This window comes from Prionailurus bengalensis, chromosome E4 (genome assembly GCF_016509475.1).
Source record: "Prionailurus bengalensis isolate Pbe53 chromosome E4, Fcat_Pben_1.1_paternal_pri, whole genome shotgun sequence".
Taxonomy (NCBI): Eukaryota; Metazoa; Chordata; class Mammalia; order Carnivora; family Felidae; genus Prionailurus; species Prionailurus bengalensis.
In genome coordinates this window covers 16,875,433-16,890,155 of record NC_057360.1, presented here as the reverse complement: position 1 = coordinate 16,890,155, position 14,723 = coordinate 16,875,433, and the positions used below count along the sequence as shown (strand labels likewise).

At 48.8% G+C, this 14,723-nt stretch overlaps 1 protein-coding gene across 2 annotated transcripts in view; it reads right to left on the bottom strand.

Moving 5' to 3' along the window:
* The window catches only part of TNN (tenascin N), a 64,359-nt gene that overhangs the window by 17,431 nt on the left and 32,205 nt on the right, over nt 1–14,723 (bottom strand). For both annotated transcript variants that reach the window (XM_043567717.1, XM_043567716.1), the window contains exons 12-17: nt 12,696–12,959; nt 9,480–9,610; nt 8,304–8,436; nt 7,726–7,877; nt 1,892–1,988; nt 826–993 (exon numbers count right to left, since the gene is read on the bottom strand). In XM_043567717.1, coding sequence (XP_043423652.1) covers nt 826–993; nt 1,892–1,988; nt 7,726–7,877; nt 8,304–8,436; nt 9,480–9,610; nt 12,696–12,959 — 945 coding nt within the window. The remainder of the gene's footprint in view (nt 1–825; nt 994–1,891; nt 1,989–7,725; nt 7,878–8,303; nt 8,437–9,479; nt 9,611–12,695; nt 12,960–14,723) is intronic.

The window sequence follows — 14,723 nt, the reverse complement described above, 5'->3', positions numbered from 1 at the left end:
AAAAACGTGCAAAATCAAACGACTTGTTAGGGAATTTTTAAAAACTATAAATGTAAGTTTAAAATATATTAAAACAACCACCACCTTCCCCTCTTAAATAGAAAACTCAACGGTAAAATCCCAGTATTTCAGTCATGTTGCTTATGCTGTTCTTTTCCTTCACAACCGACCACACCATCGACTGGCTTGCATCCAATGAGCAGCTAATCAAGGTTAGAGATTCCCTGCTTTCGGCTGAACTGCTAATTTCTGGGTTGTCACAGTTCTACGAGGTTAATGAGGCCTTCCTTCTTCTTGTTTGAATCAGCCCTGTCATTTTTCTCTTTACTTAGGGTAAAGTATTGCAAAATATTCAAATAACACACACGCACACACACACACACACACGCGCACACACACACACACACACACACACACACACACACACACACTCTTCTGTGCAAGGACAGCAGCCATACCGCTGAAGCCCAGTGCAAGGTGGGCAGGCACCATGGATCACTCAGGATGCGGGTTCATTGGCCAATGCACAGCAGCCTGAACCAGGGGAGCGTAAGAGGAGGGTTTTTACTGGTGGGGGGATCAATGTGTAATGTACAAAATTCCCAACTTTCAGATGGTCAAGGATTGCTTTAACATACCTGTTTACTGCTCACCCCCTGTAGGGTCATCATGCCTGAGGGGCCTCGATCATCAATGATCAATGAGGACAAGTCACCTTCACAGAGCAGTACCGCATCCCCCAGATCCATGGCCCGTGGCAAAACGATCCTCAGACCCACGGACTCGAGCCCGAGACCCTAGCAGGAGGGAGATGCGTTTGCTTACCGGCCGTGCCTCTGTATTTCCCGACTGAGAGCTTGTACCGCTCCTTGCTGGAGGCCACCTGGAAGAAATCATACACGGCATAGGCGGACTCGTTGGCTGTCTGTAGGTCCACTCTCACCTCATACCGGGTGGCAGTGCCAGTGGTGAGGTTGTGCAGCTGGTCGAGTCCTAAAAATAAAGCAGGCAATCCCAATAACCAATCAACCTACGTGTGCAAGTGCCCGCCTACCAGCAGCTGAGATGTTCGGCACCAAAAGTCACCTTAGCCTTCACCACCTCTGCTAATGGGCACTTCCTCACGCTATCTCTTTTGGGGGACCCATTTTCTCATCCTGTTATCTCTCTGGCACAGCCATATTAACGAGTGTGGAAACCACGTCCTGTGAGAAAGAGCGGTGGAGGGTAATCACTGGTGAACCTTCCCCCACACCCCTTCTCTCTAAAGTAGATGCACTTCTACTTATCATCCCCTTATCTCACCAAGCAGAAGAGGGCATCAGATGCCACCGTAAGGTCTCTGGAGGAATTCTGCACCAAGAAAACCACATCATCATCTACTCTACCTGACACTGGGTCTCCAGATTATGATTTTTTCATTCTCCATTTCCCAGTGGGTGCTTTTGGCTAGTTCACTCTCTATGAGCATTTGCTCCAGAAAAGAGCAGAAGGGAAAGGGAAAAAACAATCCCCATAATGATGGGCATTACTAGTAGAATTTCAGGGACTACTGGTATGACCTCCCAATAATAGCCCAGAATCCCAATCGGTCAACTATTTTTCTACTATGGTTTCTAAGATGTGCAGGCTCCAGGCAGATCCTGTGGAGCTCAGATACAGCATAAAGACCACCTGTGACAGCCACACCCTCTCACAATCCCAGCACATGAGAACCTTCCTAGCAACATGTCCCCACCAACACCTTGGTGGGTAGGTTCCTCAGGGTATCCTGTCCCTGTCACTGGGACATCTTCCTGAACGTGGGGAGCCTTCACAAGCCACCCAAGCAGCTTCTGAAGGGAGATGTCCCTTCCACAGCACAGCCCTTCCGGAATCTCAGAGTTCATACCAAGCCAGAACTCCTTCATGGGGTCCCCAAAGCCTTCCACGTAGGTCCGCCAGCGCTTGAAGAAATCCAGCTGTCCAGTGTTGCGCCTTTGGAAGACCTGCAAAGGGAGATGGACCTTTCACTCTGACGCACTTGGACAGATGTCACTGAGTGAAGGAGGGCAGCAGCTTGGACTGGGGCTGCCCCGAGGTCAGACAGAAGCAGAGAGAAGGTCACACTGACGGATGTGGTGACAGATTGAAAGTGGAACTGAAAGAGAAGTCAGGAGTGATTCTTGTGGTTTGGGCTTGCGACACTGGGTGGCTGTTCACTCAGCTATTGGCAGAGATGGGGGCTCTGAGAGAAGACAGGTTCTGCGGGTGCATCACGAGCTCACTTGGGACAAGGTAAGTGAGGGTCACCCCCAAGGTGCCCTGGCAAATGGGGAGGCCATAGTGGCAGATGAGTGAAGGACTAGGGTTCTGAAGAGAGATCTAGGCCAGACTTACAAAGGTAAGCATGTGTCTCAGATGATGCTAAGTGCCCACCAAGACCCATTTCACTTTCCTCTCCCCAGAAACACAGGGAATCTTCCTTCTCCAGGCTCCCTTGCAGTTAAGCTGGAGCCATGTGACTCATTCTAGCCAAAGGGCCGTAAGTGGGAGTGCAGGAGGCCAGGAGGGCTCTCCATGCTCCCTCTTCCATTGCCATGCGTCACGGGGCCTTGGTGAACGCCACATGACCACAGAGCAGAGCCATGAGCTGGAATCAGCCTGAATCCCTGAGTCACCACTTAGAAGTGACTGCCAAACCCCCAGAAGATTGCACACATGGGAAGAAACTTTTTATGTCTCAAATCATTGGAATCTGGTGGTGGTGTTTACTGCAGCAAGGCCTGCTCTATCCTAATGAATACAGAAAGCCACGGGGACACAGATTGTAAAGTGGAGCCACTGGAGAGGATGAGATCACCTGGGAAGAAAGAGTACCTAAAAAGAGAAAAGGGCCTAGAATCAAGACTCGGGGACCACCAATACGCAGCAGCCAGGTGCAGAAGGATGTGTTCATTAAGGAGAACGTTCATGAAGGACAATTAGGAAAGCATGGAACCACAAAGACCACAGAGAGAAAAGTGTGGCCGATAGTGTCAACGGCAGGTAAGCAGTCAAGGGACACGTGGCCTAAGGAACACGTCCATAGAATTTAGTGAGACAGAAGTCGTGAGTGACTCTAGAAAAGGCTGCCCTGGAGACAGACAAGGGCAGAAGCCAGAATGGAGTGGGCTGAAGACTGAGTGGGAAGTGAGAAAATGGAGACAGACTTGGGTACTATTTCATGAAAATATGTGCTGCCTTCTTTCCAAAAACTCCTCTCTTGGGGGAAGGAAGGCAGTTCCTGTCAGAGTAAACTGGACTCGTTTATATGAGGTAAACCTGAAAAGGAGCTACAAGCTAAACACACCTGTATATCCTACAAGAAGCGATACTAATTGATGTCATTCCTCGTGACCTTGAAAGACAGCCATGCTAACCGCCATCCTAGCTAACCTCAGAAATTCTGGAATTTCTGGAATTCTGAAAGGCTGGAATGGCATCTTTGTCTCCACCTACTTTCCTCTGTAGTCATTCGAATACAGAAGCCCCAACACAAAACCCCATCTCCCTCCTTTCCACCATGCTTCATAGCGGGTGCCTTGACGTGAAACACAATTATTTTGAATTTGGTAAGGTACACCTCCTAATATTTCTGTGTTCTTTACATTTTTTCTGGGAGGGAGGGAGAACAGAACAGGGGTCCAGCAACAGTGCTGAAATCTCCTCATGGGAGCTCACGTTTAACTCCTTCTGAAGCACCAACCCACCTCTGCTGGCCCAGGAAGCCCTGAACTAGGGCATCAAATGGCGGGAGAGCCCTGGGCTCTGAGGCAGACCATGGCTACTGCCTGGCCGGGGGCTGGTGAGTCAGTCATCTCTATCACTGAGCCCCGGTCCGTCAGCTTGGTGACAAACAGGGTTAGAAGCGGGAAGGAAGTGTTTATCTCACAGGTGCTAGGAGAACTCAATGAAATGGCAAGTGTAAAAACATTCTACAATACCCAGGTGCTGAGCAGGACTTAGGGAACGATCGGGCCCATAATTACATACTGCATTAACACTGTTGTTCCTGTCCCCTTTTGTCCTTATTTTAGAGACTGTCACTCCTCTCTTGGCTTCCTTCATTTCTTTACTTACTGACCCACTTGTGTAACTACCATTTACTGAGCATTTTGTTAAGGGCTGGATACAGGGCGAGTGTATATGATGCCATTTTACAGATGTGAAAGTTCAGAAAAGCAATTAGCCAGATTAAATAATAATCAGCTTATTATGTAATGGCTGATGCAAGGATAAAACATTGATCTCATCTTTTATAAGAACGTTTGAAAATACCAGCTTTTACTGAGTCTATTTTCCAAAAATCATTTCTTAAGATTCTGGGGAGCTAACTGGTCATTTCCTAGCATGGTGCCTGTTCCAATACCTTCCCGGGGACACTTCCTATACCATGGACAGTGGAATCCCAGGACAGAAGTGTTACCAATGTTTGGTTCCTTGTACACCGGGTCAAATTACATTCCCACTAACATAATTAGTTATGGTACAAGATCAGGCTCAAATTTGATTCTGTCTTCCTAGGAGAGATGCATTACAAAGACATTCTCCAATGAATACAGTACCTAAACATGACAGGGGTTTTTCCCACTGATATATATATGTATATACATATATGTTTAATAATGTTAATAATGTAAATAATGTTACTAATGTAAATATATATACATATATATTTAATAATGTTTCAGCTTAGTGAGGAAACTCCAAAAAAACGGTTCTGATGCTCTCTCCATCGCCATTTAGACCCAGCTCTGCCCTTACTACCTGTGCCCTTCGGCAACTTAGTGAACCTTGACAAGCCTCACTTTTCTAAACTATTAGATCAAGATGTTAATAGCCCATTTGTCCTTCTCTTAAACTGAGGCTGTAGCAAGATCATTAATCATGATAAATCATGAAAGTGTGAAGGCCAGAGACTGGCACATACTGATACAAGTTATTATTATATCTCAATAAATGTTAGTTTGCATTTTATTGTGTCAGATTCCAAATGAACTGACCGCCATGAGCATTTGCACATCTTGATCAGGCAGTGTGACTGGACTCCCAGAGAATCTAGTCCATTCCCCTTCTATGAGGTGAAAACACCTGATGATGGACTGTCTGGGATAACAAGAGCCACTCAGCAAAGAAGTCTCGAGGCAGGCAATACGTCTCAAAACAGAACTGTCACTGCACTCTAGAACTTACTCAACGTCCTGACTCAATTGGGAGAAAAAAATGAAAATCTCATTTAATTGCCTGTGGAAATAGCTTCTCATGTAGTCCTTAAGACTTGCAAGATGGAGAACAAAGACAGAAATACCTGAGGCACCTAAGTGCTCCTGGATTGTCTTCATCCTGGCCTGCCTCCTGTGGTATCAGCTACCACGGGGTAGAGTTCTTCAGGCCTCTTAAACATAAGGAGTTCCTGCTGCCCCATGGAGGAAAATTTCCTTAAAAGGATTTTAGGAGCTCAATTTAAAAGAGCCACATACTGAGGTCATCTCTCAGTAACAAAAGATCCTTGAACCCCAAATCAGGGACAACGCCAGTAAAAGATTTGGTGCAGAAGTGCTCAGGACTCCACATGTTTTCTGGACTGTGATCGCTTTGAGGAGGGCCCTACAGAATCTCAGTTCATGTATTATCTTCAGGAGTCTGGGTCAGAACACAAGACTTGGGAGGGGGTGAAGGACCGGTATTGGTTAGAACATAGAGGGATTTTATTACTTCTGGAATTGACCTCAGTTTCCTGGTAAGGGTCCTTGGCGTGAGCAGGCCCCAGAAGGCAAGCTCCTTGAGAGCAGCGATTCACTACTGGTTCTTGAGTATATAAAACAGTGCTTGACACACAATAGGCACACAATAAGTAATTTTGGAAAAAATCTTGGGGATTCCCAGGTGGACACACCGGCAGGTATCTTTCTAGAGGTTGCCCTAGACAAACGTCTCCTTCCCGATGGGAGGCTGGCTTTCAAAAAGGACACACTAGACAACACAAACATTCTGCCGATGATCAGTTACGGACACAGACGCAGGATACTGGCTTCAAGCCTGAAGAGACCTGACGCTTACAACCGTGCTGATGCAAAGCAGCAGGGACAGCTCAATGGCTCTGCTCAGGTAGAAAACCCTCCCGTGCTACAAGGTGTTCGGTTATTTTTACAAATCAATCAGGAATTTCTCCCATCCAATCCAGTTCCTGCCTTTCAGCCATCAGATGCAGCTGTGCAGATAATAAGTTTTCTTCACTGCTGCTTAGCGGATGGTATCATTTTACCCGTGGCTGCTCAAGTGTCTTTGGTCTTTCAGGCCCCTGAGCGAACGTGTAAATGAATATAGTCTGAGCACTAGGAGATCATGCTTTCTCCTTCCCAGAGTGAGCTCCGGATGCACAGCAGGTTAAGGCCGCATGCTGGTCTGGAGTGGTGAGAGCCTCTAGCTGTTCAGGCACCGGGAGAAGGGGGTGGGGGGAGAAGGAAGGATCAGATCAAAACCCTCAGAGACAGCTCATCATATAATTGGATCAGGCTGATGTAATCAAAGTAGGTGCCATGTGGTGGGAGCAGACAACGGCCGGAGGGAATAAACCTCCACACAGAAGGACCATCAGCACGTTGCCAAGTTGCCCTCTTTCAGGCTTTAGCCTTCAAAGCAAACCCCAAGGCCTCGCTTCTGACCTGCACAGCAGGATGCAGAGCCTGGACGAAAGGCTTCAATCCAGAGGGCCAAGGCCCAGGGAGGTCATGCGTTTCCATGGCGGATGGCCTTAGAGGACCCACAGGGAAGGCCAATGATCTGGAAGGCTGGAGTCCTGAAATCTGGCCCCAACTTTTGTCATTAATTCTTATGAAGGGCCAAGATACTTCTCCTTGTGGCCTCAATTTACCTATCTATAAACTAGAAATAATAACCGCTGTCACTTACTTGAAAGATTTTGTGTGAGAGTCTCGTTTATGAGAGTGCTTTGAAGAGAATAAAATGTAGAATTATACAAACATAGAGGGCATTATTAGATGCTGATAAACCCACGAGCGCCCACAATCGTTAACCTTAGTTTAACTAAGCCTGCTCTATCCTGGCCATGAAGTACTTCAGGCTCTATTCTTTTTTTTTTTTTTAATTAATTAATGTATTTTGAGAGAGAAAGTGAGAGGGGAGGGCCAAGGAGAGGGAGAAAGAGGGAGAGAGACAGAGAGACAGACAGACAGAGACAGAGAGAGAGAGAGAGAGAGAGAGAGAGAGAGAGAATCTCAAGCACGGCCCACACTGTCAGCGTGGAGCCTGATGTGAGCCTCGAACTTACCAACCGTGAGATCATGACTTGAGCCGAAGTCAAGAGTCGGAGGCTAGAGGCACCTGAGTGGCTCAGTCAATTAAGCCTCCAACTTCCATTCAGGTCATGATCTCACAGTTCCTGAGTTTGAGCCCCACATCAGGTCCTGTGCTGACAGTTCAGAGCCTGGAACCTGCTTCGAATTGTCTCTCCCTCTCTCTCTGCCCCTCCCCAGCTCGATCTCTCTCTCTCTCTCTCTCTCTCTCTCTCTCTCTCAAAAATAAATAAACATTTAGGAAAAATTACAAAAAAACAGTTGGAGGCTTCAGTGACTGAGCCACCCAGGCGCCCCCTTCAGGCTCTATCCTTACAGCCAGGGGCTGGGGGAATCAGAGAACAAAAACAAGCCACCCAGCCCCTCCCTCCCGTGGATAAAGACTCACAATCCAGCCACCTCCGTCCGTGTCCATATCACAGTACACCTGCAGGGGCCGGCTGGCATCACCATGCAGGTAGATGGTATATAGACCGCTGGCGACATTGCTGTTCTGCTGAACTTGACTGCAGTCGGAAGGATGTGGAAAACGGGCACCAACTGGGAGTCAAGCAGAAAGATAGCATCATTAGGCGAAGGGCAAGGAAGAAGTAGGGGGGCTAGTCCCTTTTTTCCAGATAATTTATTTTGTTCAGAAATTATTTCATAACCTCCTACTACTTTGCTTCTTCCGACCCTTCGCAAATATCTTATTTTTCTCATTCACCCTGCTCTCATCAAACCCTTCAAATGTAGTAGAAATAAGGTCAAGTTTACATCACTTCCTACCCTGATGCCCTCAAAATAACATTCTGTTGTGCTTCCCTCTTCAGTCTTTCTACCATGAGATCAATTTTGTTTGAACCCATAACCCTATTGCCCCGTTTCCAGAGAAATCCTTCACTCTGTCCACTCGCTCCTCCTTGAACAGCTTTCTTGGCTGTCCAATGCTTGTCCTCTACCACATTCTCGTTCAGAGAACATTACCTGTGGAAAGGGTGGTAGATACACTCCTGCTCCGGCGATCACCCTTAAAGGCAACCAAGGAGACTGGGTAGGCGATGCCCTGCTCAAGGCCTTGCAACTCAAGTCTCTCGTTTCCTCTTCCAAGCTGTACCTCCTACCAAACAAAGGAGACAGTAGACAGTCACTCAGTGTGTCACCCCCAGCACCCTAGCTGTCAACGGCTTTCCCCGGTGCTAATGACAGGAGCTCTCTGAGAGCACAGTGTTTGGTTTCTTTCAGGGCTTAGTGGCGCCCAGAATACGGGTGGATCCCAGCAGCTTCCCTGGGGGGCGGCGCCATGGAGATTCAGCCCTGCTGGAGTGCTAGCACAGAACTGGCACCACGGACCTCCCTGGAGGAGCACCCACCAGGTCTCCTGGGACCCTCTGCCTCCAGGTACATGCTGGAACACCAACTACAGCCACCAAGGCCAGCGGTGCTGGGCTGAGGAGCTAATAAGGGCGATAAAAGTGACTGCTGATAACTGTGCAGCAGGGCCACTGTTGGCCTTTCAGGAAACGTCCTTCTGAACCTATCTTATTTCCTCTACAGACATAGGGCTAACTTTTCTTGAAGCACTGTCATAAGCAACCATTAAGATAATGAATAAATCAAAGTGCCCTTCCTTTCCCTCTTTGTCCCTTCTCTCTTGCCAACAAGAAAGGGGAAGAATTTTCCATTGGAACAAGCTACAAAAACTTGCTGGCCTTCAGATTCCAGGTGGGAGGGATAACTCCTGAAAGAAGGTTTAATCAACCCATTCAATAAATATTTAGTGAGCACGTCTTGTGTGCCAGGTTGTAAGCATGTTAGATACAATGATAGATACAACAGACAAACTGTCCTTGGAGCGAACGTTTCCTGAGAAAGACAACAGAACAAAATAACATGGGGCGGATGTGCAGCCCGCAAATACTCAATGGATAGCGAGGAGAAGGCACAAAAGTTAGTCCTCTAAAACAAGGCCACACGTACGATGTCGGCAGACAACTAACTGTGTGCAGCAGCTTCGCTAACACAGCAGATGATCAGTAAGGCTCAACTCATTTCTTAGCCGGTGGCCATGACACCAGCAATCAAGCTGGTGGGCCCGGGTCAGTTGCTTCATTTGGAGGCTGGGCATGGGTACCAAGAGAAAAAGCAAGAAGTATCCAGTACCTTAACGGTGCCATCTGGGAGTTGGTAGGTCAGAATGTAGCCATCGATCTGAGCAGAGGGGGGCGTCCAGGTCAACACCCCCCCGGACTGTGTAACAGCAGATGGACGAAGGTTTTTGGGAGGGTCGATGTCTGTATACAGAAAGTCAGGTAATTATTATTAGTCGGTATTTCTGCAACCGAGGCAAGATCATTTTTGATGTGTTAACATATTTTCTACCAACTTATCCTTCCCATGGCAGCAGGCAGTTCCCAGGCAGTTCCTCCCCAGCAGCAGGCATGGTCTCTGCTCTTCCTTGCCACCAGCCCCTTATGACCTTGGTTTCTAAAAGCACACTCCAGGGGCACCTGGGTGGCGCAGTTGGTTGAGCATCTGACTTCAGCTCAGGTCACGATCTTGCAATCCGTGAGTTTGAGCCCCGCGTTGGGCTCTGTGCTGACAGCTGGGAGCCTGGAACCTGCTTCGCACTCTGTATCTCCCTCTCTCTCCGCCCCTCCCCTGCTCACGCCGTGTCTCTCAAAAATGAATAAATGTTTAAAAAACTTTTTTTAATAAAAGCACATTCCACACCCACTGAGGACAAGGGGACTAAGGAAGAGGGGAGTGGGTAGGGCCGAGACAGTGCATCTGTGCTCCCAGGTTCCCCACAGATTCTCCAAGAGTGGCAGGTATGGACAATCCAGATCATCCAGATCAGCAGGCAGATTCCCAGCGATGGCAGGGCTCCCGAAGTGACCCGGAGTGCGGATCTGAGAGGAACCTGTGCACAGAAACCACGTGTCCCGGCAAACACCCACCTGGAAAGATGACCACAGAGCTGCCCGCTCCCACCCCACGGCTGGCACTGGGAAACCACCCAAGACTTTACACACAGCCCTGAAGAAGGAGCATGCCCCCTAAATCAGAGATACCAACCCACCAGCAGAACGGGGGCTTGCGACAAACATTAAGTTGGCGTAGAGATTTAAAGTTCTATTTCCTACCTAACTAAACATATGGCCTTAGATGCACACCCTGTACAGAAAGCGTGGGGAAGGCGTGATGGTGGTGGTCTTGTGCAAAGGAGAGGAAGAGAGAGAGGGAAGAAGAGGCAGAGAAAAAGCAGAGCCTTCCTCGTGGCTCTGAACGTGCGATGGGGAGGGAGAGGAGGGGGAGGAGTACACACTCTGGAGACGGGAAACCAAAACTCAGCAAGAATTCTAGTCAAAACCATATTAATTGGTCAGATGGCTCATTTTTTTAAACCCAATAAGATACTGAATGAAAAATTTCCATTTTGAAAAATCATCATAGAGGGTGATTTTAATTTAGAAGTTCCCAAAAAAGATGTCTCCAGGCTATTTTCTCCTCAGTAGCATTTCGGCCGAGAATGGAATTGCAATGTTTTAATAGAAATCAGGCAGCTGTTGTTTTGAATTAGGATGTTTTGACAAATTTTGAGTTTCTGTAATATCAGCTCGGTTTGACTTTCTAAAGTGTAACATCTGGCATGGATTTTATTCTTTCCATCACACTACAGAACTAAATTTCCTGCTTCCAAACATCAAAGCAAAACCTTAACTATTTAAATATCTTAAGCTGGCCTCTGCTACGTCTTTGACTGCCCACCAATCCCCTGGTTATGGACTTGAGATATCTTAATGACTTCCACATTTCTGTGAAGTACAAAGATGGTAATATTGTTGTCTTTTTTAATTATTATTTAAGAGAGAGAGAGAGCATGCAAGCACAGGAGGGGCAGAGGGAGAGAGAGAATCCAAAGCAAGCTCTGTGCTGTCAGCTCAGAGCCTGGAGCAGGGCTCTCGATCCCACAACCCTGGGATCATGACCTGAGCCAAAATCAAGAGTTGGACACTCAACCCCCTGAGCCACTAAGGCACCCCTTATTGTCTTTAAAAATGGGAAGAGTGAGAGGCACTTGGGCGGCTCAGTGGGTTAGGTGTCCAACTTCAGCTCGGGTCATGATCTCATGGCTCGTGAGTTCGAGCCCCGTGTCGGGCTCTGTGCTGACAACTGAGAGCCTGGAGCCTGCTTCAGATTCTCTCTCCCCCCTGTCTCTCTCTCTGCCCCTCTTCCACTCATGCTTTGTCTATCTCTCTCTCAAAAATAAACAATTTTTTTTATGGGAACAGTGAAGCAAAGAGAAGATAATGAAGGAACAGAGGGAGAAAGGAACGAGGGCGACAGAGAGAGGAGAGAGGCAGGGAGGGTAAAGGAAAGAAGGAAGGAGGGAGGGACTGGCTGCCTCTGGGGAACAGCATTGACTATTAAGGAGTCTGGGCTATACAAGAGTTTTTCTTTCTACGTGTTCCTTTGAATAGTTTGAATTTTTTTTTTACTGTAAGTGTACTTTACTCTTTTAATTAAAAAATCCTGCTAATTGTAACTTATAAGGAAATTCAAGGCACCTCTAACTCCAGTGGCCACACATGGTGTCCCCCGCCATAAAGGGGATGGCCAGCCCTTGCCCAGATGTCCAAAGAGACCCGAGGACGTCAGGGTGGGCACAGGGAGCCTCTCGGTCCCTGTGAGGCCCCACCACACATGCAAAACACAACAGCCCAGGCCCCTCTGATCACTAACTGGAAAGGGACAGCGAGGGAGAAAGACACTCCACCACCGCCCCCAACCCGGGACGTGGACACAGAAGCGCTACGTTGCCTCCCTCTTCTCCAAACTGGAGCCGAGGCCCTCCAGGTTCTAACATCCAAGTGGAGAGCCTGGGAGCTGGGCAGGGTGGAGGACAAGCTGACGGAGGCCCCGCACAACCACCCGGAAAAGCCACATACTTCCACTTTCACACTGCCTCCTCTACACTCTTCTTTTTTTTTTTTTTGAAGTTCATTTATTTTGAAAGAGAGAGAGAGAGAGTGCACACCAGTGGAAGGAAGGAACAGAGAGAGGGAGAGAATCCCAAGCAGGCTCCGCACTCCCAGCACAGAGCCCAACGTGGCTTGAACTCCTGAACCACAAGATCATGACCTGAGCCTAAATCATGAGTCGGACACTTAACCCACTGAGCCACCCAGGCACCTGTCCTCTACACTCTTCTCAATCAGAGCCCTCGTATCCGCGTAAGGTAAAGAAGGAACCACTCTGAGGCATGTCCTCAGGTGAAACAACGGTCTTCCCTACTCCCCTCTGCACCCCTAGGTACAGACGACTGCTCTGATGGGTGTGCAGGGTCCCCGGTCCCAGGCCTTTATGGTACCGTACCTGTCAGGGCCGTGGTATCCGCCTTCTTGCTCTCCCGGGCCCCCTTCTGGGCCCACACCTGGACCGTGTACTCCACGCCCGGCCTCAGGCCCATCAGCACGGCGCTGCTCTGCTCCTTCCCCACCGGCACCTCCCCGGTGTCTCCATCGGCAGACGTGTAGCGCACCATGTACCTGTCAATGACGGCCTGCACCGGGTCCCAGGAGACGGTGGCCGTGTTCTCTGTCACCCGGTTGGTCACCAGGTTTTGGGGGCTGTCAATGTCTTTTGAAAAAGGAAAGGCTGCATTTTAGAGCCAAGGGAGACCATCCTACCTCCCGACCCTGTCTCTAGGAGCTCTCCATTCAAGTTATCTTTAATAATGATCCAATTCCATTTAACCAGGAGTGAAAGGCCCCTGGTTTCCATTTTCCAGGGAAACAAACCACTGGACATTAATATGGAAATTTTCTCCCTAGCTTCCACAAAAATAACAAAAGTCTCCCGAACAACAAGACAAGCCACCCAAACTGCTGTTCGAACAACCTCTTCTTGTTATCTCCACATTATGTGGTGGTTTTGTTTTACAGAGTCTCAGAGCTGAGAGGTCAGATCTTCCCACCTTCTTGTCTCTTACAAAAGGGGAAGAGAATGGAGGTCCAAAGGAATGAAAAGGCTCGCCCAAGATCCTGCCACTTCCCTGTGTTAAAACGCAGACAAACCCCTCTCTGCTCTGAACTTTGAAGCCTCCCGCCTTCTAAAGGACTCTGCTCCTTTTCATCTGCCCTCTCTCCAGCACCATCAGCCTCTCCCACTCTCCCACCCCTCTGCACGCCTCAGCCCACGGACTTCTCGGGAGAGCAGTCTCCATGCCTCCACTATCAGTCCGCCCCTCACATCCACTCCTCGAGCAGTGAAGTTTGGCACTTTTTGACACCACGTCACCGACCCCGCCAGTATAGGTCACCACCGACTCTGCACTGCCAGATCCGATGGACGCTCGCCAGCCCCAGAGGCGTTTGGCAGAGCTGATCCACTCCCTTTGTCTTAAAATGCTCTCGGCTCTTGACTGGCGTGACTACACCCTCCTCTGGTTTTCTCCTAACTGCCCGACCCCTTCTCCATCTCCTTTGTCGGCAACCTGGAAATGTGGGGCACCAAGGCCCCCGTCTTCCTCTCTACACCTCTCCCTAAGCGAACCCATCCATGTCCGTGGCTCTGAATGCCAACCAATGCTCTCGGCTCCCTGATACACGAGCCCCTGGCTTGCATCCGCAACCATATACCCAGCACAGCACCTAGCCTATGTTGGACGCTCGACCAATATTTGTAGGATCAATGAATAAATCAATTAGCCAAGGAATCGCACAAGTTTCTCCAGCTTAAATGTCTGAAAGTCTTAACATCCCCCCCCCACACCGAGCCTATTTATCTCTGAGCCTCCCCTCTCCGAAAATGATGCCCCAACCTTCCATGTTGCTCAAGCCAGAAACCCCGGTCTTACCTGATTCGTTTTCTTCCCGCCCCACACCTCATCCATCAACAAATACTGCCATTTATAACTCCAAAATATGTGCTCAGATACCCCCTCTCCTCTTTCCCAATGGCCATCATCACCTCTTGCCCGGATTTTACACTAGAGTCTTCATTAACCCTCCTAACGCTACCCTTGTCATGTCCTCTGTTTATTCTCTTCACCGCGGCCTGAATAAACTGTTTTAAACAAATATGACATCGTGTTGCTCTTCTTCTAACAAATGTAACCTTCCTTCAGGCACGTGGGGTCCTGTGTGAGTGGCCCTGCCTCCTTCCCACCCGCCCCACGTCACCTCCTCTCTCGCCCTCTGCGCTCCAGCAACACCAGCCCCCTTGCGGTCCTGTGTCCATCTCAGCTGCTGCAGCTTAGGGCCATCAGGGGCACTCTTCCCTCAGCCAGAAGCGGCTAGTTTTCTCCAATACCCATCCTCCTCTTCTTCCGTAAGCATGCTGTCCAGTGGATCTCTCTGTAATGATGGAAGTACTCTGCCCTGTCCAATACAGTGGCCATTA